Source organism: Octopus bimaculoides, chromosome 13, assembly GCF_046866305.1.
Source record: "Octopus bimaculoides isolate indiv1 chromosome 13, ASM4686630v1, whole genome shotgun sequence".
NCBI lineage: Eukaryota > Metazoa > Mollusca > Cephalopoda > Octopoda > Octopodidae > Octopus > Octopus bimaculoides.
The window spans coordinates 6,451,461-6,474,419 of NC_142940.1; the positions used below are offsets into that span (position 1 = coordinate 6,451,461).

Consider the following 22,959-nt stretch of genomic DNA (forward strand, 5'->3'; position numbering starts at 1 on the left):
CCAGCTCACCGCTTTAATTCACATTAAAGAATTAGCAATTAATTCCTAACTGTCTTCTACTAAAGCCCCGTGACGGCACCTGGCTTAGTAATTAGTGTTGCACTCTCGACTGGTAGATCGTGTGTTCGATTCCCAGACAGAGCGGCGTGTTGTGCTCTTGAGCAAAACATTTCACTCCATGTTGCTCCCATCTACTTAACTGCCAATGGGTCACCTTGTGACAGACTAGCCTTCCGATCAGGGGCAACGCTGACCTGCTCGCCTTGCCAGCTGGGTAATATCATTTGAAAGCTAAAAATTATGTAAAGTGCATTGTAACCAGCGATGTATACCAACATCCGATAGTCTGATTGTATGACTATTGTCCCAGGCCCAGCTTTGTTTTGTAAGGGAATTTTGTAGATGGAAATCGTGTGGGAGACAGTGGGTGCAGTCCACCCTCGGTGTCGCCCTTATGTTGTGGCACTTTTGAATCTACTTACAAAAGATCAATATGTTATTGTTTAGTCCCAGGTCAACCCTCATCAAACAGAAGAGTCCTAACAGCAACAATTCCGTCTTCTATTCAAACATATTAAATCCAGACAATCTAACTCAGTTCAGAGACTGTCCTCATTCTAGTTATACCACTGTATCGTATCCCCAAGATCTCAGAACAAAGGGACCAAAATAATACCACATGACAATGTACCTGATTCTCTGCCAATTCTTCCATTCCACTGTTCTAGACCGGCACTCTATCTTATCGGCCCCAGAAAGAAGAAGGGCACAGTTAACCATGATGGAATACGAACTCAGAGTGCAGACACCTAAAATAAATACCACACGACATTTTGTCTTTGACTTTAACATTCCAATGTATTTACCCTCTCCATTAGATTTACAAAAGATTAGTTTTACAAAAGATCAATATGTTATTGTTTAGTCCCAGGTCAACCCTCATCAAACAGAAGAGTCCTAACAGCAACAATTCCGTCTTCTATTCAAACATATTAAATCCAGACAATCCATGTATATTTATGAATTGTGAAGTCTTGCCGAGCACTTGTAGAAGAACTGAGGACTTTGGTTGTGTATGAAAGGATTCTAGCATGAACTCTGTTACACTTTGATGCACTGAATTTCTTATCAGGCAGGTAGTACATGAAGACACTCGGTCTTCCTAATACAAGAGGAGAAAGGGCCAATTTTTATCTCAAGCCAACAAGAACAAGAGGAAACGAAGCTTTTGAACAAACTCAAGCATCTCCTCCAACCAAACATGCTTTGATATTTCTCAGATGAGAAATATTTCTGTCAGGATCAGATGGTGAACATAAAACAACCATTGGCTTACCGTGTCCCCCAAAACAAGTACGGAGAGTGATAAAAATCAAACATCTAGTCATCATGGTGTTTGGAGTGATCGCTAGTAATGGAGACGTTATACCTCCATTCAAATATTGTTATTCTTCGCTGGTTACAATGTGCTTGGCATTTTTTTTTTTTTTTTTTTTTTTTTTTGGCAAACTGTATATCTCATGCTAGCAATGGGAAACGGATGTTAAATGATGATGATGATGAGGAGGAGGAGGAGGTGTGGTTCAAGGTAGAAGTGAAATATAAAAGAGAGACGAGTGTGAAAAGATTTAATGAAAACCTTTTGAAGTCCATTAACAGGATTTGTGATGTGTTGGAGTGTTTTGATTTGAAAGATGAGAAATGAATGATAAATGGAACCCTGAGACAGGCATCTGAGCCGGGGAAAAAGGCTGTTGTTACTATTACTAGACACAGACGAAGGTTTGGTTGATGTTAACGAGGACAAAACTCATTATCGTTGAAGTTATCTAGGGCGGGAAACCAAAGGGCGTGAAATAATTTTCCAGTTGATTGAGCATTTTAGAAACTATGGGAGTTAGTCATTGAGCAGAAAGAGTTAGCGTCATGGCGACGACAATGACGATGAAGATGGTGACTACGGACGATTGTGACAATGACAATGTTGATGAGGAGGAGGAGGGGGGTAATGATGATGTTGGCAATGACTATGATGATGATGACGATGACGATGACGATGATGACAAGGAGGATGACGACGCCGACGCCAATATCGGGGGAGGACGACGATGATGAGGAAGACGAGGAGAAGGAAGGGAAGGATGAGGAAGCGGGGGAGACGACGATGAGGAGGAATGGAAGGAGAAGAGGAAGGCTACAAGGAGGAAAATGAGGAAGAGGCAAGGAGGTAGATGAGGAGTGCAAGAAGGCAGAGGACGACGATGAGGATGAGGGGGAGGACGATGATAACACTACTGTCAATGAGGATGATGATGATGATATCGATGATGATGACAACAAATGATGAAGATGAAAACATCTCTTTGTGATTGTTTGTATTGGTTTCAATAAGTTAAGATGACAAGAAAAAACCAAGAGACGAAACAATGAACTGACATTTTTCAGTAACCAAAGTTGTGATCAGAAATATCAGATTCGTTTGTCACGTTAACGATTATTCATTAATAAATAATTAAATTTATAATCCATACAATGTATACATAAGCAATCCATTGGGACACAAATTTTTTAAAAATCCATTTAATACAAGAGAGAATATTCCATCCAACATCAAAACAAATAAACCATCTATTCTTCTTTTAAATGACAATACTCAAAGATAACAGCCCTAACTCTTTTAAATGCACAGCCAACCAGAAATATGGAGGGAGTCAACTGGATATGATGGTCTTTATTGTAATTTTTATTATTGTTTACGTATCCTATACCAGGCCATATTTGTTTAACACACTACTCTCTCTCTCCCTCTTTTTTTTTGTCTATCTACCTATCTATATAGCGTGTCGGGCGAGATGCTTAGCGGTATTTCGTCTGCCGTTACTTTCTGAGTTCAAATTCCGCCGAGGTCGACTTTGCCTTTCATCCTTTCGGGGTCGATAAATAAAGTAACAGTTACGCACTGGGGTCGATGTAATCGACTTGATCCCTTTGTCTGTCCCCTCTATGTTTAGCCCCTTGAGGGCAGTAAAGAAATATATATATATATATATATATATATATATATATATATCATCATCATTGTCGTTTATCGTCCGCTTTCCATGCTGGCATGGGTTGGACGGTTTGACTGAGGACTGGTGAGCCAGAAGGCTGCACCAGGCTCAATCTGATCAGGCAAAGTTTCTACAGCTGGATGCCCTTCAAGGTTTCAATACTGTGTTTAACACGTATTTTCTAACGTTAATTCTTAAGAGTGTATATATATATATATATATACATACACAAAAGAGTGTATATATATATATATATATATATATACAAAAATGCACACACACACATATATATACGTGTGTGTGTGTGTGTGTTTGTGTCTCCTTGTTTTGGCACCATGTAATATTTGTAAATGAATGTCACTGTCATACAAGCAGTGTCATTCATTTCAAATATTCTGTGGAAAACACTGTCTGGCTATGGGGAAATATTACCTTGCTTGGAAACAGGTGAGAGCTGGTGACAAGAAGGACATCCAGACTCAGAAAAGCTGCCTCAATAATTTCTATCCGATCCATGCAAGCATGGAAAAGTGGACATGACGACAACAACAGCAATTATGATGATGGTGATGGTGGTGCCATATAGGAATGTAAATTGATCTTCTACTATATTTTATCAACCTTGGAAGGATGTCAGAAAAAAAGGTGACTTTGAACTCAAAATATAGACTCTTTGTCTTATGAATACAGGGTGATTAAAAAAGCCATCTGGAGAGATATTTGTCAGTTGTATATATGCTTGCAATTCATCAGTAAATTATTAATATTATATGATAGTCACACATCATTATAAAATAGAGTCAACTTTCTTTTTCATCATCCAGGGAGACGAGGAAATAAAGTATAAGCCAGACAACGTAGGATTTGATTTTATTGATTCTTTTTCTCATCAATATTTAATGTCTGTAAGGGGGCATGATGGCAGAATCGTTAGCACACCGGGCGAAATGCTTAGCAGCATTTCCTCTGTCTTTACGTTCTGAGTTCAAATTCCATGAGCGTAAGTCCTTAGGTGCAATCCTGAAGGACTTATGTGCATGCATCTATGCAGGATTGCACCTAAGGACTCTTGCTCTGGTTTCTACAAACTTTGTAAAGTTGAACTATGAACTTTTATGCTTCTTTTTTCTTCTTTCTTCCTATCCCCTTATTCTTTTACTCCCTTCCTCTATGTCGTCATCTCATTTCTCTATTTGTTTCTGATGACGGAATATCCCTTACTCAGGGATATCCCAGAAACAGCTGTAAGATTTTGAATTTTTTCCCATAATAATATTGTATATGACTTGAGATGTTTACCTTGCCTTAATCTTTGACATCCTGTTTAACAATTATATATATATATAAATATAGACATACACACGTCTGTGTGTATGTGTCAATATTTCATTGAAGCATAGTGATATTAATAACATGGTATCAGAAATCAACAAGCATATGCTTCAGAATAAAGCATTGGTTATAGAGCGTATTATGAAATTAAATAAATGTCTTAGGAACAAGAAGTTAGGCAATGACTCTTATTAGCTTACAGTCATGTCTGCTACAAGTACTTCATCTTTGAAGCTCTGATAAAGCTATAAGGTGATGCACATGCACTCAGTTCTGAGTGCATCACATCTTATAGCAGAAACATATGTAAGCTAATGAAGTTCACAGGATAATCTCCTTTTGCTTTGTCATTTATTTAATCCCATGTGTGTGTGTGTGTGTAGGTGGCGTGTAAAAGACACCTGTGCCGGTGACACATAGAAAGGACCCAATACGCTTTATAAAGTAGTTAGCATTAGGAATGGCATCCAGCTATGCCAAAACAGACGACTGGAACCTGGTGCAGCTCTCTGGCTTACCAGCACCAGAAAAACCACCTAATGCATACCAGCATGGAAAACTCATGTTAAATGATGATGATGATGATGATGATGTACGCTTCTGTGTGTATGTGTTTGTCCCCCACCACTGCTTGACAACCAGTGTTGGTATGTTTACATCCTTGTAACTTAGTAGTTCGGCAAAAAGACCGATAGAATAAGTACTAAAGTTACAAAGAATAAGTCCTGGGGTCGATTTCTTCAACTAAAGGCAGTGCTCCAGCATGACCACAGTCAAATGACTGAAACAAATAAAAGAATATATATATATATATATATATATATATATATATATATATAAATATATATATATATATATATATATATATATACACATACAAATATATATACACACATATGCGCATATATATTTCTATATATCTATATATACATAAATATATACATAGACACATGCACACATAAACACACACATTTTGTTGTGTTTTGATCTCTTTTAATCATGGGGCTTCGATAAAACACGTTTTTCTATGTATTTGTTTATTAGTGTTATATATCCTGCTTATTTTTCTTCCCTTTTTTTTTTTGTCTTTTTGTTGGTTTTGTCTATCAGTAATCACAGATAACTACAACTTGTTTGGACATATTCATCTTATTGTCTTTGAGGCGGGCGTGGTTATTGATCTGGTGATTGATGACATATAGCAATCAGGATCAGTCACAAACAGTTCAGTTATATATTGTGTACATGTGCACCTATTTCCTACCGAATCACAAAGAAATTAAACACCATCTTTCAAACTTTCTCAGAAGAGTTTTCCGATGCTAGCGTGAAGCAGAGGAACAAAAATCAGACATGAAACTATTATTTTGGAAGAATTCGGAAAAGCATCTTTGCTGCATCTTTGCAACATTGGTATGTACTTTACTCATGTTAGCCTTTGTTGTTATTGTGAATGACTGGTAACTTGTTATTGATTGCAATGAAATAAACTCCCTGTGTTTTCTCAAATACTTTTAAAAACATAGTGTAGTTGTTACTGATAAAGGACCATCCTTTTGTAGTATGTACCATGCTTTCGCAAACTATTTTAGGTGACTGTAAAGTTGCAAACAGACACAGACACTCTCAGACCTCCTACCCTTGACACTGTAGATCATCGAAGCTGAGACGGAGAGAGAAAGAGAGAGAGAGAGAGGGAGAGAGAGAAAGAGAGAGAGAGAGAAAGAGATAGAGAGAGAGAGAGAGAGAGAAAGAGAGAGAGATGGAAAGAGAGAGAGAGAGCTACACTCGAACTCCGCTGGTGCTTAACCCTTTTGTTACCAGAATTCTATAGAAATATACTACCGTTTGATTAATTTTGAAAATTGTTAAGAATTTAGTAAAATAACTTTGTTGTTATTAAGCTAGTGTTTAGAATATAAATTCACATGAATTTTTGATGGAAGGTCTGGTCAGGTATGGCGGGGTGCGTGCCTCGGTGATCTATCACTGCATTCACCGTTTGTCAGTATTTGCTCAGAAGCAAATTTGACATAAGGTTTAGCTTTAAAACTTTTGTTACCATATTTCTATTGAAGCAAACTGCTTTAGATTCAATAATTTTTTTAAATAATGAAGAAATGTTTGGAACATAAATTAATGTAAAATTTTGAATGAAGGTATTAATTCAAATCACTTTAATTATTTTGTTACCATGTTTCTATCAAAATATGCTGTCTTTTGTTCTGGTTAATTTTGAAAATAATGAAGAATTTAGTAAAATAAAATCGTCATTATTAGGTGGTGAGCTGGCAGAATTGTTAGGGAGCTTGATGAAATGCTTAGCGGTATTTTGCCAAACGCTATGATCTGAGTTCAAATTCCGATAAGGTTGACTTTGCCTTTCATCCTTTTGGAGTCGATAAATTAAGTACCAGTGAAACATTGAGGTCTTGTGCCTTTAGCAGAAAGGGTTATCATTATTCTTGAGGTGATGAGCTGGCAGAATGTTTAGCAGTATTTTGCCCATCTTCATGTTTAAGAGTTCAAACTCCCCCGAGATCGACTTTGCCTTTCATCCTTTGGGGGTCTTTTATGTGGCACCATGCAATTGAAAAACACCGCATTATTTAAGGGATGACCCAATACACATACATGTGTGTGCGTGTATTCTTTTACCTGTTCCAGTCACCTGACTACAGCTATCAGTCGTCAAGCAATGATAGGTGCAAACAAATATTGATATATATACGACGGGCTTCTTTCAGTTTCTGTCTATCAAATCCACTCGCAAAGCTTTGGTCAGCCCAAGGCGATAGTTGAAGACACTTGCCCAAGTTGCCACACAGTGGAACTGAACCCACAATCACACCTATAAATATATATACATATATATATATATATATATATATGCGAGTAAAAATAAATACAAAAAAAGGGGTTTTCTATGATTGTGTATAGAGGAATATATTATTTTGTTTAAAAGAGTTCCAACACTGTCTGTTTTTTATGTTTTGTTTATATTCCTGCAAAACCAATGTGGGATATAGAATATCATCATCATCGTTTAACGTCCGCTTTCCATGCTAGCATGGGTTGGACGATTTGACTGAGGACTGGTGAAACCGGATGGCAACACCAGGCTCCAATCTAATTTGGCAGAGTTTCTACAGCTGGATGCCCTTCCTAACGCCAACCACTCAGAGAGTGTAGTGGGTGCTTTTACGTGTCACCCGCACGAAAACGGCCACGCTCGAAATGGTGTCTTTTATGTGCCACCCGCACAAGCCAAGTCCAGGGGCACTGGCAACGATCTCACTCGAAAATCCTACGGGAGCCAGTCAGGCGGTACTGGCAACGGCCACACTCAAAATGGTGCATCTCATGTGCCACCCGCACAAGAGCCAGTCCAGGGGCACTGGCAACGATCTTACTTGGCTTTCCGGGTCTTCTCACGCACAGCACATTTCCAAAGGTCTCGGTCAGTAGTCATCGCCTCGGTGAGGCCCAATGTACGAAGGTCTTGCCTCACCACCTCAGCCCAGGTCTTCCTGGGCCTACCTCTTCCATGGGTTCCCTCAACTGTTAGGGTGTGGCACTTTTTCACGCAGCTATCCTCATCCATTCTCACCACATGTCCATACCAGCGCAATCATCTCTCTTGCACACCACAACTGATGCTTCTAATGTTCAGCTTTTCTCTCAAGATACTTACACTCTGACGGGTATTCACATTGACATTACACATCCAACGGAGCATACTGGCTTCATTCCTTGCGAGCTTACGTATGTCCTCAGCAGTTACAGCCCATGTTTCACTGCCATGTAGCATGGCTGTTCGTACGCATGCGTCATACAGTCTGCCTTTTACTCTGAGTGAGAGTCCCTTTGTCGCCAGCAGGGGTAAGAGCTCTCTAAACTTTGCCCAGGCTATTCTTATTCTAGCAGCTACACTTTCAGCGCACCCACCCCCACTACTAACTTGGTCACCCAGATAGCGGAAGCTATCGACTACCTCTAGTTTTTCACCCTGGAATGAGATAGAAGTTGTTTCCTGTTTGTTTACAGTCTTTATTGCACCTGAACATCTGCCACAAACAAAAACTAACTTGCTAGTTAACCTGCCTTTGATGTTGCTGCACCTCTTATGTGTCCATAGCTTGCACCGGGTACATCTTATAGAGTTACTACCTACTCCTTTTCTACATACTGAGCAGGGCCATCTACCTGAAGGGGTTTGTGTTTTATCTACCTTCCTACTTATTAGGATTTTGGTTTTAGCTGGGTTGACTCTAAGGCCCTTCAATTCTAGACCTTGCTTCCACACCTGAAACTTCTCCTCTAGTTCTGATAGTGACTCCGCAATTAGGGCAAGGTCATCAGCATAGAGGAGCTCCCAGGGGCAACCTGTCTTGAACTCCTCTGTGATTGCCTGGAGGACTATGATAAATAAGAGGGGGCTGAGGACGGAACCTTGGTGGACCCCTACCTCTACCCGGAATTCATTGCTGTACTCATTTCCAACCCTCACCTTACTGGCAGCATCTCTGTACATGGCTCGCACAGCTCTCACTAACCATTCTTCTATCCCAAGTTTCCTCATTGACCACCAGATAAGGGATCGGGGGACCCTGTCAAAGGCTTTCTCCATGTCAACGAAAGCCAGGTACAGAGGTTTATCCTTAGCTAGGTATTTCTCCTGCAGCTGTCTCACTAGAAATAAGGCATCAGTAGTGCTTTTACCTGGCACGAACCCAAACTGCATCTCATCTAAATTGATTCGCTCCCTAATTAGTTGGGCTATGACCCTCTCTGTAACATAATATACAATATATAATATAAAATAAAAATGGATGGTACAATGAAATAAAGTATTGAATGTCTTATTGAATATATGGAATATGTCTTATTGAATAGATGAAATATTGAGTGTTCAATATAAAGGATTAAATATATAAAGGCGAATACGTATTTTCTATACCTTGTGGTATTTCATCATGGCCGGTATGACAGACAATGTATATTATATTATATATTGTATATTCCATATCCCACATTGGTTTTGCAGGAATATAAACAAAACATAAAAAACAGACAGTGTTGGAACTCTTTTAAACAAAATAATATATATAGATATATACACACACACACACACACAAATGCATATATATGTGCACATATATGTATACATATATACATGTATATAAATACATATATATATGCATATAAATATGGATATATATATATATATATAAATAAATACATATATGCAGACACTTATATAAATGCATGTACAAGTCACTCAAGTTACCACACAGTGGAATTGAACCCGAAACCATGTGGGTGGGAAGCAAACTGCTTAACCACATAGCCATGCCAGTGACTATGCAAAATAATTTTGTTGTTATAAAACAACAACAACAACAAGAAAAGCAAATGTACTTAGAGAACTGATATGGGTGTGACAAACAGAGAGCAATCAGAATAGTTAGACCCCCATGGAGATTAATAATCTAATTAAGACAGAAAGTATATGATGACAGAGTGTGATTCTGATTAATGTATGTGAATAATTAAAGAGGAGCAACACACACACACACAACCTATATATATAAAGATAAATTGAATATAGAGATGTACTATTGACAATCCAATAATTTATCCATATTACAATATTACGTTAAATACTATGAATATATCATATAAATAATTATAAAAACCATAAAAGGCCAACAAATTGTTTCGACTTCCATATATATTTTTTCTGATATACATAATCATGGTTCCGTTATATATAAAGTCACTTCAGGGTCTTGGTTTAGAAAAAGACGAAATTCCATGTGAAAGGAGCTGAGATTATGTATATCAGAAAAAATATATAAGTTGAAACAATTTGTTGGCCTTTTATGGTTTTTATAATTATTAATGTTATATATTAGATTCCTAGTATTTAATGTAATATTGTCATATAAATAAATCATTTGATTGTCAATAGTATATCTCTATATTCAATTGATCTTTATTATTGAGTTATACCAAGATTTATTTATATGGTATCCAACTGAAGTACCAGTGAATTGGATACTTAACACACCCCTTTCGAGGATTTCTTTTCCTCATTTTGTTACTTTATATATATATATATATATATACACACACACACACACAAACATAAATGTGGAGTAGATGGAATAGGGACAACTGACGAAGGGATGTACTCTTTATGTTGCATGTCTCGTTTCTCCGTTTTTTTCATTGTTCGAAAAAAGTTTGTTTTCTGTTTTCGTTTCTCATTGTGTTTAACGTTTTCCTTGATGTCCTGTACCCATATATGCATGTATGTATACATATAGATGTAGGTATGTACATATATGTATGGATATATGCATATATTTATATATTCATCATCATCATCATCATCGTTTAACGTCCGCTTTCCATGCTAGCATGGGTTGGACGATTTGACTGAGGACTGATGAAACCAGGTTGCTATACCAGGCTCCAATCTGATTTGGCAGAGTTTCTACAGCTGGATGCCCTTCCTAACGCCAACCACTCATATATTACATGAGGGGAGTAGTATTCAGTCGGAATGGCTCCGTACCAATTGAGAGATTTAAGGTAGAAAGGGAACAGATAAGAGTGTTTTGCTGCAGAGTAGAGACATGGATACTCCAGTTGAGAAACAGGAGAGGGAGTTAGAGAGTATGATAGAGACAGTGATAGTGAGAGAGATGATGGAGTAGTTGCACTGGGACATGGCCTCGAGGGGGGGGGGAGCAAGAATAGGTGAGGTGATATAGTGGCTTGGGTTGGGTGAGTGGGCACGATGAGGTAACCATAGCAAAAGACGAAGAGAAATATAGAAATATATAGATATATATATATATGTACGTTGCTTGAATCCTCCAGAGAACAAATCAGTCACTGAAGCATGAACATCCAAACATTTTATCTTGATGTATTTTTTATTTGCACAATCATGAAATCAAGTGGAAGTCCTTTTCATAAGTTGATGGACAATCTCTCCTCTTTCATTGAAGGCTCTTGTTTAACTGCAGGCCAACTCCAATGGAGCAGACTTCTTTAATCAAAGGCAAGATGGTTGATCACCTCATCCTTTTTAGGAGTAGATAAGATTAAGTTATCTAATATAGCAATGACTCCAGTAATTTACTTGAAGCAATGCAATAATGTAAAAGATATATTTTAAAGAAAACATTTATTACTTTAGTATTTAAATTGGTCATATCTGGTCAAATATTCCACCTGTTCTATGTTCAAAACTGGCCAGAGCCTGCCTCTCACACATACCCTACAATGTCATTCAAAAAATAAACAACTGCATCATCAAAACTTTAAGCGTGGCTGTGTGGTAAGTAGCTTGCTTACCAACCACGTGGTTTAGGGTTCAGTCCCACTGCGTAGAACCTTGAGCAAGTGTCTTCTACTATAGCCTCGGGCCGACCAAAGCCGTGAGTGGATTTGGTAGATGGAAACTGAAAGAAGCCCATCATATATATACGTATATGTGTGTGTTTGTTTGCCCTCCTAGCATTGCTTGACAACCGATGCTGGTGTGTTTATGTCCCTGTCACTTAGCAATTTGGCAAAAAGAGACCAATAGAATAAGTACTAGGCTTACAAAGAATAAGTCCTGGGGTTGATTTGTTTGACTAAAGGTGGTGCTCCAGCATGGCCACAAATGACTGAAAATAAGTAAAAGAGTAAATACAATAACAAGAAAAGGTGGTCTCTAGACTTGACAGTAAATAACGGCAAGTTATGAAGAGAATGTGAAAAATTAAATATAACAAAGAAACAAATAAAAAGCTGATGTCTAAAAATATTTATTTACAAAAATCCACAGTTAACAAGCAGAGTTACTGAAAGAATAATTAGTTCTTAAGCTGACCAGTTTTAATTAATATGTATTTTAGATTAAATTCTTCAAGTTTTTCAGCCTGTAAAACTTTTATAGCTCTGAAATGAATACTAGAAAGTTTTTCTACCTTCCCTTTTGGATGAGTTGACTCAAGATTAATATATTGAAGCCAAAAGTCAGGAATATCTTTACCATATTCTTGAACAGCATCTTCATAAACAATTCGAAGACTGTCTATATTTGGATTCTTTTGAGATTTTTCCAAAACAATAAATTCTTTGTAAAAATCCAATGAAACAGGTTTTTGTTTGGACAGTTCTTTATACTCTGATCTTGCTTTCAAAATTCCACTAGTGTTGTAAATCCATTTCAAATAGTGAGTATTTATCTTACCAACTAAGTCTATATTAGGCTGTGACCGTCCTTGTTTAAAAATCAGTTCTATTTCTGAAGATTTACATTTCTTAGCAAAATTTAAAAGTGATTCCCATAATGGCCAAGTGTTCTGTGAAATGAGATTATCTAAGGCCTTTCCAAAAGAAGCATAGACGGTGCCAAAGTCGATGTCATTCAATATCTGAAGATCCAAAAATCCATGCCAAATTCTCAGATCTTTGGGGAATTTTTGTACAGCAAGCTCAGCGACTTTTAATGCTTTACTGACAGATCCAACATCGGATTGGAACTGCAACCATTTTAGGAAATTATCAGCAGACAACAACTGTTTCTGAGAATAAGTTTCAAAAACAGTTAAAATGTGTTCCTTGAGGTAGTTGGTTATTTTCATGTTATTTTCTTGTAATTGCTCGAACATGAATTCCAAATACATATTCAACATAGAAGGGGTAGATTTGACTTCGAGGGATTTTTCATAACTATGGAAACAGTCCTGGTATATTTTTAACGGTATTAAAGACTTATTATAATCCTTCGCAGCATAATAAAACTTCCGTCGTGCGAGAGCATCCCACACCAATTCGTTCTCTTTGTATTGATTTAACAACAGTGTGAAGATTTCCTCTTCGTGATGTTCAGTAAAATCAAACAGACGACAAATGGGGAGAAATTTCAACAAAAAACTTACGTCGCCTGCTATGGCTTCATGTGCCTCTTTGAATACAACAAATGCGATCTGGCCGTTTATTGTTGACTGTTTGCTGTGTGGGGTTTCCTCAGAAGTAACTTCCAGGATTTCCAATCTCTTGCGAGCCTTATCGCAACAAAGGAGTTCCAAGCGATAATATTCCAGCCAAAGAAGTTGAGACGTATTGTTGAATCTCAAACCTTGGTGAAAGAATTTACGTGCAAGCGGTGTTTCGCCGCTTTCAAAATGGTGTTTAGCCGCCAAGATCCATAGACTCGCATTTTGATTGTGCATCCGAAGCATTTTGGAAAAAATTCGATTTACTGTGGATTTTTGATTTCTCTTTTTAGCAAATTCTATATGAGATAGCCACAACGGAAGGTCATTCGGGAAATATTTGGTCGCCTGTCGAAACAACCTATGTATTCGTTGTATAATTGCAACATCGATTTCACAAATTTTCGATTTACATCGAAGTTGACGGCGCCGTATTCTAATGAGCGACAGAACATTCTGTTCATACTGTATATAAGCAATAAAGTCCGGTAATGATTTTTTCATTTTCTTTAATTTGTACTCAAAAGCACGGCGCCGTCTCAGTATTCTTCCAGTTTCGTCATTAGTAAACAATTTAGTTCTCACCATTTCTTCCATTTCTGGAATCATTTCCTCGATTTTCTGTTGTACAAACTCAGCCATTTCTGATAGTATTCACAAAACCAGCACTGAATGCAAATAAATGAAATAAATCAACAAAGAAATTACCTCAAGTTGTTAATTGACAAAATCCAATTAATTCTTCCTCAAGACACGTGCGTTGTGAATAATTTAACTTTCAAATCGGAGAGTTTCAAATTGCCTCCCTTGAAGCGGTGTAGTTTTTTTTCAATCCCCCATTAAGTAAATGTACATCGTCACGGAACATTGGATATTATTACATCATACAGTTAAGGCGGCGAGCTGGTAGAAACGTTAGCACGCCGGGCGAAATGCTTAGGGATATTTCGTCAGCCGTTACGTTCTGAGTTCAAATTCCGCCGAGGTCGACTTAGCCTTTCATCCTTTCGGGGGGGTCGATAAATTAAGTACCAGTTATGCACTGGAGTTGATGTAATCGACTTAATCCCTTTGTCTGTCCTTGTTTGTCCTCTCTATGTTTAGCCCCTTGTGGGCAATAAAGAAATAAAAAACGTTAGCACGCCCGGCGATGTTTAGTGGTATTTCGTCTGCCGTTACCTTTTACTTTTTCGCCCGGCATGCTAATGATTTTCGCCAGCCTACCGCCTCGTTAATAATAATAATTTTGATGATGATGATGATGATGAGGATGATGATGATGGTGGTGGTGGTGGTGGTGGTGGTGGTGGTGGTGGTGATGGTGATGGTGGTGGTGGTGGTGGTGGTATAGAAAGAAAAAGGACATGTTAGACAATCTAATTATCCCTAATGACACAAAAAGAGAGGATTGTCAGACACACAATGTCTTTAATTACAGGGTCTCTCTGCCTGATCAGGGCTGACTTGGATCTTGGCAAATATGAAAACAAACTAATCAGGGAATATTGACATCAATAGCTTCATATATGGATGTTGCATTAATAAATAATGAATTCGATGGCGTCCAGTGTCATGCATTGATGTTTCACTGGATGAAACAGATTGAAGAATGCATTAAGATAGATTTAGATAAACTCCATGAATGTGTAGTAGGAAGTTTGTTTCCCAACCACATGGTTCTGAGTTCAGTTCCACTGCATGGCACCTTGAATAAGTGTCTTTTCTACTGTAGCCTTGGGCTGGCTTACACCTTGGAAGTGGATTTGGTCGACAGAAACTGAAAGAAGCTCATCCACTGTGTGGCACCTTGGGCAAATGTCTTCTACTATAGCCTCGGGCCGACCAAAGCCTTGTGAGTGGATTTGGTAGATGGAAACTGAAAGAAGCCCGTCGTATATATGTGTGTGTGTGTGTGTTTTGTGTGTCTGTGTTTTTCTCCCCAACATCGCTTAGCGGTTCGGCAAAAGAGACCGATAGAATAAGTACTAGGCTTACAAAGAATAAGTCCTGGGGTCGATTTGCTCGACTAAAGGCGGTACTCCAGCATGGCCACATTCAAAGGACTGAAACAAGTAAAAGAGTAAAAAGAGTATATATATATATATATATATAAATATATATATATATATATATATATATATATATATATATATATATATACATATAGCAGCTGTAGTGACAAGCCATATCACGTCGATATGATGTAGCTGACTACCAAATGTAGTGTGTAGATGTAATGCTTGAAGGTTCTCACGTTAGAGTAACCAGTGAATATCGAAGAATCAACACCAAGAAGGAAGAAATATCATTTACATATATTTATTCGTTTGCCCGACAATTCTAATGATAGTGACAAGGTTGGCTCGCTGGTTAGCAGTTGATAGTGTAGAAATTGCTGTCTGCCAGTAAAGAGTGAAAGAGTAAGGAATGCACGTTGCTGACTAGAAAGGAAGAAAGTAAAAGGGTGGCATCGTCTTTCTTGCAACCGAATTCTTCTCATCGTATGTCGAGCGAAGAGTGAAGGGAAGTATTGCTCCTGTTGCACTCATGATGGCTAGATCACAGGTTCTATTCCCTGTACCTTGAGATGATCCTGCATCCAACTACCACTTCTGTCTTCCCAACTTTCCATCTACTCCCATCCATCCTTATATAAAGCAGGGTAGCCTTGTATCTCTATTACAAGCCATCTGGGTTCGTTTTTCCTTCACACTCTAATCTTTTAACACCTGACATAGAACAATTGTACTTCATCTATTAAATACTAACTCCACCCATATCGTTGAAGAGGGGGTTTTTTTCCCTTCTTTTGTGAAGGCATATGGCTTAGCGGTTAGAGCATTTGGCTCATGATCACAAAGTCATGAGTTCAATTTCCAGCAACGCGTTGTATTCTTGAACAAGACATTTTATTTCACATTGCACCAGTCGACACAGCTGACAAAAATGATTAGTACCTATGATTCAAAGGGCCAACCATATCACATTCTGTATCATGCTGAATCACACTGAGAAGTACATTAAGGATACGTGTGTCTGTGGAATACTCAGCCACTTGCACGTTGCTTTCATGCGCAGGCTGTTCTGCTGATCAGATCAACTGGAATCCTCGTTATCATAACTAATGGAGTGCTAATTTTATATAATGCAGGGTTGCCATGTATTTCATCTATAGTAAGACCCCTGTTCCTGTCCCTCTATCAAACTTTAGCCACTCAATACCAGGTATAAACCCACCTCTTCTTCTTGCAAATACATTTCCACTCAATTGAGGGAGCTTTTTCTTCTTTTATCTTGCAAGTTACTTGGTGCCTTCTCTAAAGATGGTGTCATGAAAAAAAAAGAAAAAAAGGCACCCAGGACACATTGCAAAGTGGTTGGCATTAGGAAGGGCATCCGGCCATAGAAACCATAGCAACACAAGACACTGGAGTTTCATGCAATCCTGCAGCTCACCAGATCCAATCAAACTGTTCAATGTATTCCAGGTGGAAAACAGATATTAAAGGATGATGATGATGAAGATGAAGACGATGATGATAAATTTATGTTGCGGGGGTTTTTTTCTCTCTCTCTTGACTGCATAATTATTTCTAGTTAACCTGCTGATACTCCTTACATTAAAGGTGATAAACCAAAGCAATAGTGTAATAAAAGCCAACCAAACATTAAGACAAATAAATTGAAAACTGACTCGACACAAATTCACGTGGGCTGAAACGAATATCAGAAATCACTTTAGCCTTTAACAACTCCATCACTTCTCTTCGTAATTGATCTTCTGCAGTATAGGATATAGACACAGCACAGATAATTGATGAGGTAACAACTGATCATTTCTTTTAGGGTGTTACTTAGGAGGATGTTGTCGTTATCAAAGAAATAGGCGTCGCAATTTTCCCTTCGGCTATAAACTTGACAAATAATATCTGCATAAGAAATCGTTAAGCATTAAAAATTTCGATATATGTAGGGGTGGGGGAGCATCTGAGGTGGTGGGGTGTATATGGTGTGCATATGGGGGCGAGCATATCTGTGTGCTGGTATGTATATATGTATGTACATACATACATATATATATGTGTATGTACATTCATATGTATGTGTATGTACATGAATATATGTGTGTTTATTATATATATATATATATATATACACACACACACACATACACATATACATATGTATACACACACACACACACATATACAATGGGCTTCTTTCAGCTTCCATCTACCAAATCCACTTACAAGGCTTTGGTCAGCCCAAGGCTATAGTTGAAGACACTTGCCCAAGTTGCCACACAGTGGGACTGAACCTGGAACAATGTGGTTGGTAAGCAAGCTACTTATGACACAGTCGCTCCTGCACCTATATATGTGTGTGTGTGCGTGTGTGTGTGTATACACGCATACAATACATATATATGTACATATATATATACATACATACATACACACAGACCAGTTATTGTTGCATGGGAGTGCAAGAAAACTTCTGCAATAATGCTCTGTCAAGGAAATTAGCTGCCCTCTGGGCACCAATATGATAATAAAAAAGATACAGGAGAAAGAAAATGGCTGTGCACTATTGATAAGGTCTTTGTAAATCTAATACCTAAGATGTATCTTCAGCATATTTATTTCACATCTTGGCCTTGGTGTTGCGGACAGTGTAGTTGGTGTCTTTCTCAAATATGCCCACCACTTAGTAATCTTTAGGATTAGAAGCAGGGAAATTAGGCAGCCAGAAATTGGGGCTGGTGAAGTTGTAGAAATTCTCTGATAACCACTTCTGACTCCTTCAAGAGGTATGGCAAGGGGACGGATTCTGCTGCCATACATATGGCTTTCCAGCAGCAACCGTCTCAAGCCAATGACTGACCCACAGTCTTCAGCAACCTTCTCCAATCAAGGACTGACCACAGTCTTCAGAATAAAATTAAAAAAAAAAAAAGACTTATTTAATGGAAAAACAACATAGAAAAATATACTATGTTTGCTGTCACTAAAAGCATAAACAGCATGCTTTTAGATTGATCGCTGTTGGGTTTATGATTCAATAAATTATAATTCACAAGATCTTTCTGCATGTCTATGCATGCATATGAGTTTCAGCATGCCATTTAGACGTTTTCAAAGTGTTGTTTTTGATTGTTTCAACATCATTAAGTATCTTTTACATGTCTAATTTTCTAATTTCTTTTGTTGACCACATGAGCGCATAAAACACTGAGAAGCTGCATGGGTAATAACACCGATGGGAAATTAAGCTTGATAAACTTGATGGGAAAACTCAGAACTGTCCTAGTTGTAATCGATAGGAAAAAATCTCAGATGGAAATGAAAAGGGGAAAAAATATTGATTTATAAATTGATATACAAAGCGTGATCAATAATTGATATATTTAGTAAGAAGGTTGATATTTCTAGGGGGGAACAAGTTCATTATCTTTCTCAGTACTCTTAGATAAGAGTCAGAGGTAGTCTCATATAAGTAATGTAAAAAGGAGGAAAATATTGGTTTATCCAAGAATATCCTTACAATTTAGAAGGTGAAAAATTTCCCTCTTGATGTAATTATGTATGTTGGCACTCCGTCGCTTACGACATCGAGGGTTCCAGTTGATCCGATCAACGGAACAGCCTGCTCGTGAAATTAACGTGCAAGTGGCTGAGCACTCCACAGACACGTGTACCCTTAACGTAGTTCTCGGGGATATTCAGCGTGACACAGTGTGACAAGGCTGACCCTTTGAAATACAGGCACAACAGAAACAGGAAGTAAGAGTGAGAGAAAGTTGTGGTGAAAGAGTACAGCAGGGTTCGCCACCATCCCCTGCCGGAGCCTCGTGGAGCTTTAGGTGTTTTCGCTCAATAAACACTCACAACGCCTGGTCTGGAAATCGAAACCGCGATCCTACGACCGCGAAGCTGCTGCCCTAACCACTGGGCCATTGCGCCTCCACTAGTGTAATTAACATCAAGAAATAAGAAAAACACAAGACAAGGGTGATAGGTCTGGAGCCCAGACAACTGAAGAAAGCCACCAAGGAAATCGGCACAGCAGCTGAAACTAGTTCAAGATAACTATGTTATAGTAAGTGACTGCAAGTGGAACCTTTCTGTACGTGAAGACTAGTTCAGCCATCACTGCCTCACTTAGGTAAAGCATACGGGTGAAGGGGCAAAACGCTTGTGACCCTGAGATACCTGCTGATGATGCAGAAGGGTGTCTAACATTGCAATGGATTTAGAAAAGATTACAAAACCTCTGAGTTGCTCCTGCAGTTTCTCTGAGGGGCAAGGCATATCTAATGCAGGGTCACATAAAGTGTCCGTGTGGTGCCACATAGAAGTACCTTTGCCTGTAAAAGCATTTGTAAAGCACTCTTGAAGGTGGTTGGCATTTTAGGAAGGGCATCCAGCCATAGAAACCATGCCAAATCAGACTGGGGTCTGGTGCAGCTCCCCTGCTTGCCAGCTTAGGTCAAACCGTCCAACCCATGCCAGCATAGAAAACGGACGTTAAATGTTGATGATGATGATGATGATGATTATATATGTTTGTACATATACACTTTATTAGTGGTCAAGAAGCTTTATAAGTGGTCAAGAATTTAGTTTAGCAATGTTTACCAAAAGCAACATAATCTCCAAAGCTAACAACAACAACAACAGCGCCATCAGTTCCACCCAGCCTAATGATTCACATATTTATGTGTCCACATCTATTGTCACTAAAATTTCACCCATCTTACATACAGGCACCTATTTTCCCATTCTTTTAATTAATCACATCTATAGCTCTTAATTACAATCAAACATAAAATCTTCGTTATCGTTCTTATAAAAATAAGGTAATTCAGTAAATATTATTGTAACTAACCTATTGCTATTATAGGTCTTCAGAGGATTTCTTTTTAAACAAAGCTTTTCTAGTCATACCAGAAATGTGATATTTTAGCTTATTTTCATAACAATATTTTTCTAATTACTTTGTTGTATATTGACATTCTTCATTGTACTTTCTGCCAATATTTCTGTTACCAACTTCCTTACAAAACATATTGAACTAAGTATTTGATGAAGTCATTTACTTAGAATAATAAAACCGACAGATTTAGGAGGAGCATGCTGACTTTTTAATGCATGTACATAGCATATACATGTATGTATGTATGTATGTATGTATGTATCATCATCATCATCATTATCATTTAATGTCCGCTTTCCATGCTAGCATGGGTTGATGGGTTGGACGATTTGACTGAGGACTGGTGAACCAGGTGGCTACACCAGGCTCCAATATGATTTGGCAGAGTTTCTACAGCTGGATGCCCTTCCTAACGCCATGCCCTTCCTAACGCCAAAATGCTAGTATGTATAAAATTAAAATATACAGATATTTACAATGTTTTACCAAAAAAGAAATCTATAATTGTCACTAAATACAACTAGGGTGTTACAAACACCTACGTTGCTAGAAATAAGAGTTGTATGTATGTATGCATGTATGTATGCATGTATGTATGCATGTATGTATGTATGTATTTATGTATGGATGGATGGATGGATGGATGTGTTATGTCCGTATGGATAAATGAATACACTGCAGCAATGTAATAACAATATAATCAAAAGAAATGGCAGTAACCACACGGAGGAACGTAACAATCTTTTAAGAACCAACAATCTAACACGCTAACTTGAACTTTGAACTTTGAACTCCAACTTTGACCTATCAACACACCAACTACTTCACTTACTCAGACTGCTACTATTTATATGTAGTGGTCCAGTTCATTCTTGCCAGGGGGTGTTGCACTCTTGCACAAAGTTTCCCCTTTTGAGATTTCGTGTTCCAAAGGAATACTCTTTTACTCTTTTACTTGTTTCAGTCATTTGACTGCGGCCATGCTGGAGCACCGCCTTTAGTCGAGCAAAACTACCCCGGGACTTATTCTTTGTAAGCCTAGTACTTATTCTATCGGTCTCTTTTTGCCAAACCGCTAAGTGACGAGGACATAAACACACAACAGCATCGGTTGTCAAGCAATGCTAGGAGGGCAAACACAAACACATACACATATACGTATATATATATGACGGGCTTCTTTCAGTTTCCGTCTACCAAGATTTCTTGCTAATAGAAAAAGAGCCAGTTTCTAATCTAGATTCATGGCTCCTTCATTGGAATTTCTACATCAGCAACAAGGTATTTTTGTTTGTATGTATGTATGTATATATGTATGTATGTTTCTATGTATGTATGTATCCATGCATGCATGTATGTATGTACTGTACATACGTATGTATGTATAAATGTATGTATGTATGCATGTACATACATGTGCATCACTTTATAAAATATTAAATATCATTTTCTCTTACAGATGTATCTTCTCCTAACAGATAACACCGCAGTCACATCATATTCATATAGCGGTAAGTTTTATACAATATGTGTGTGTGTGTGTGTGTATGCAATATATATATATATATATATATATATAGTTAAAACTTACTTGCAAATGGACGCTTGGCATTCGATAATATAATTATTCAAATGATATATAAACATATGCATATATCCATACATATATGTACATACCTACATCTACATGTATATATAGATGCATATCTGGGTACAGGACGTCAAAAAAAGAACGGGAACATAAACTTTTGAACAGAAAGTGATGCTCTGCACCTGGTGGAATTATGAGTTTATTGCAGATGCTCAAACTATTGATGCCAACATGTACTCTGAACAGCTGGAGTGGATGTGTGCCATTGTGCAGCAGAAAATCCCTGGTGTTGCTTAACAGAAAGTGAGCTCTTATTACTGCAAGACAATGCAAGACTTCACACCACTTGAACAAGCTGGAATAAGCTCCAAGAACTTAAGGGAACCGAATTGATGTCACATCCAGCATATAATCTGGACCTAGCTCTCTTGGATTATCACTTGTTCCGATCCATGGCTCGCTTCCTGTGCTCATAACGCTTCATCAACCAAAAGGGGGTGGAAGCTTCAGTAAAGGACAAGAACTGGTATCTGTGTGGAATCAACGAACTGGCAAGAATTTGGCTTTAGATGGTGCAACACAATGGTCTCTACTTTGAATGTTAGTCTGCTTTTGTTGTAAGGTGCCAATTAAAGCAAACAGGTTACCAAAATTATTGCAAAACCTTTGACTCAACACAATGTATCAAAAGTTATATTACCTTATAAATCCTTCCTTGTTCAGATCCCGTTTAGTTGATCTGACAGAGCTGCAGATTCTTATTTCTTTACTGCCCACAAGGGGCTACACACAGAGGGGACAAACAAGGACAGACAAATGGATTGAGTCGATTATATCAACCCCGGTGCAAAACTGGTACTTATTTAATCGACTCCGAAGGGATGAAAGATAAAGTCGACCGCGGCGAAATTTGAACTCAGAACGTAATGGCAGACGAAATACCGCTAAGCATATCGCCCGGCGTGCCAAACATTCTGGCAGCTGCAGATTCTTGATAAATGCCTTTCCTATGGTGACCATCTTGTTTTATTTATTTTTTTTT

At 38.0% G+C, this 22,959-nt stretch overlaps 2 protein-coding genes across 3 annotated transcripts in view; one reads left to right on the forward strand and one right to left on the reverse strand.

Moving 5' to 3' along the window:
- The first annotated feature begins 5,581 nt into the window (after nucleotides 1-5,581).
- LOC106869272 (uncharacterized) overlaps nucleotides 5,582-22,959 on the forward strand; it is a 63,062-nt gene continuing 45,684 nt past the window's right edge. The window contains exons 1-2 of one of the 2 annotated variants that reach the window (XM_089361448.1): nucleotides 5,582-5,798; nucleotides 21,786-21,837. In XM_089361448.1, the coding sequence (XP_089217574.1) occupies nucleotides 5,739-5,798; nucleotides 21,786-21,837 (112 nt within the window). In that variant the 5' untranslated portion in view covers nucleotides 5,582-5,738. The remainder of the gene's footprint in view (nucleotides 5,799-21,785; nucleotides 21,838-22,959) is intronic. The other variant, XM_089361447.1, reaches the window with a different exon arrangement.
- LOC106869273 (U3 small nucleolar RNA-associated protein 6 homolog) lies at nucleotides 12,199-14,191 on the reverse strand. The gene has a single exon (XM_014914945.3). The coding sequence runs from the start codon at nucleotides 14,030-14,032 to the stop codon at nucleotides 12,263-12,265; it is 1,770 nt and encodes a 589-aa protein (XP_014770431.2). The 5' UTR covers nucleotides 14,033-14,191; the 3' UTR covers nucleotides 12,199-12,262.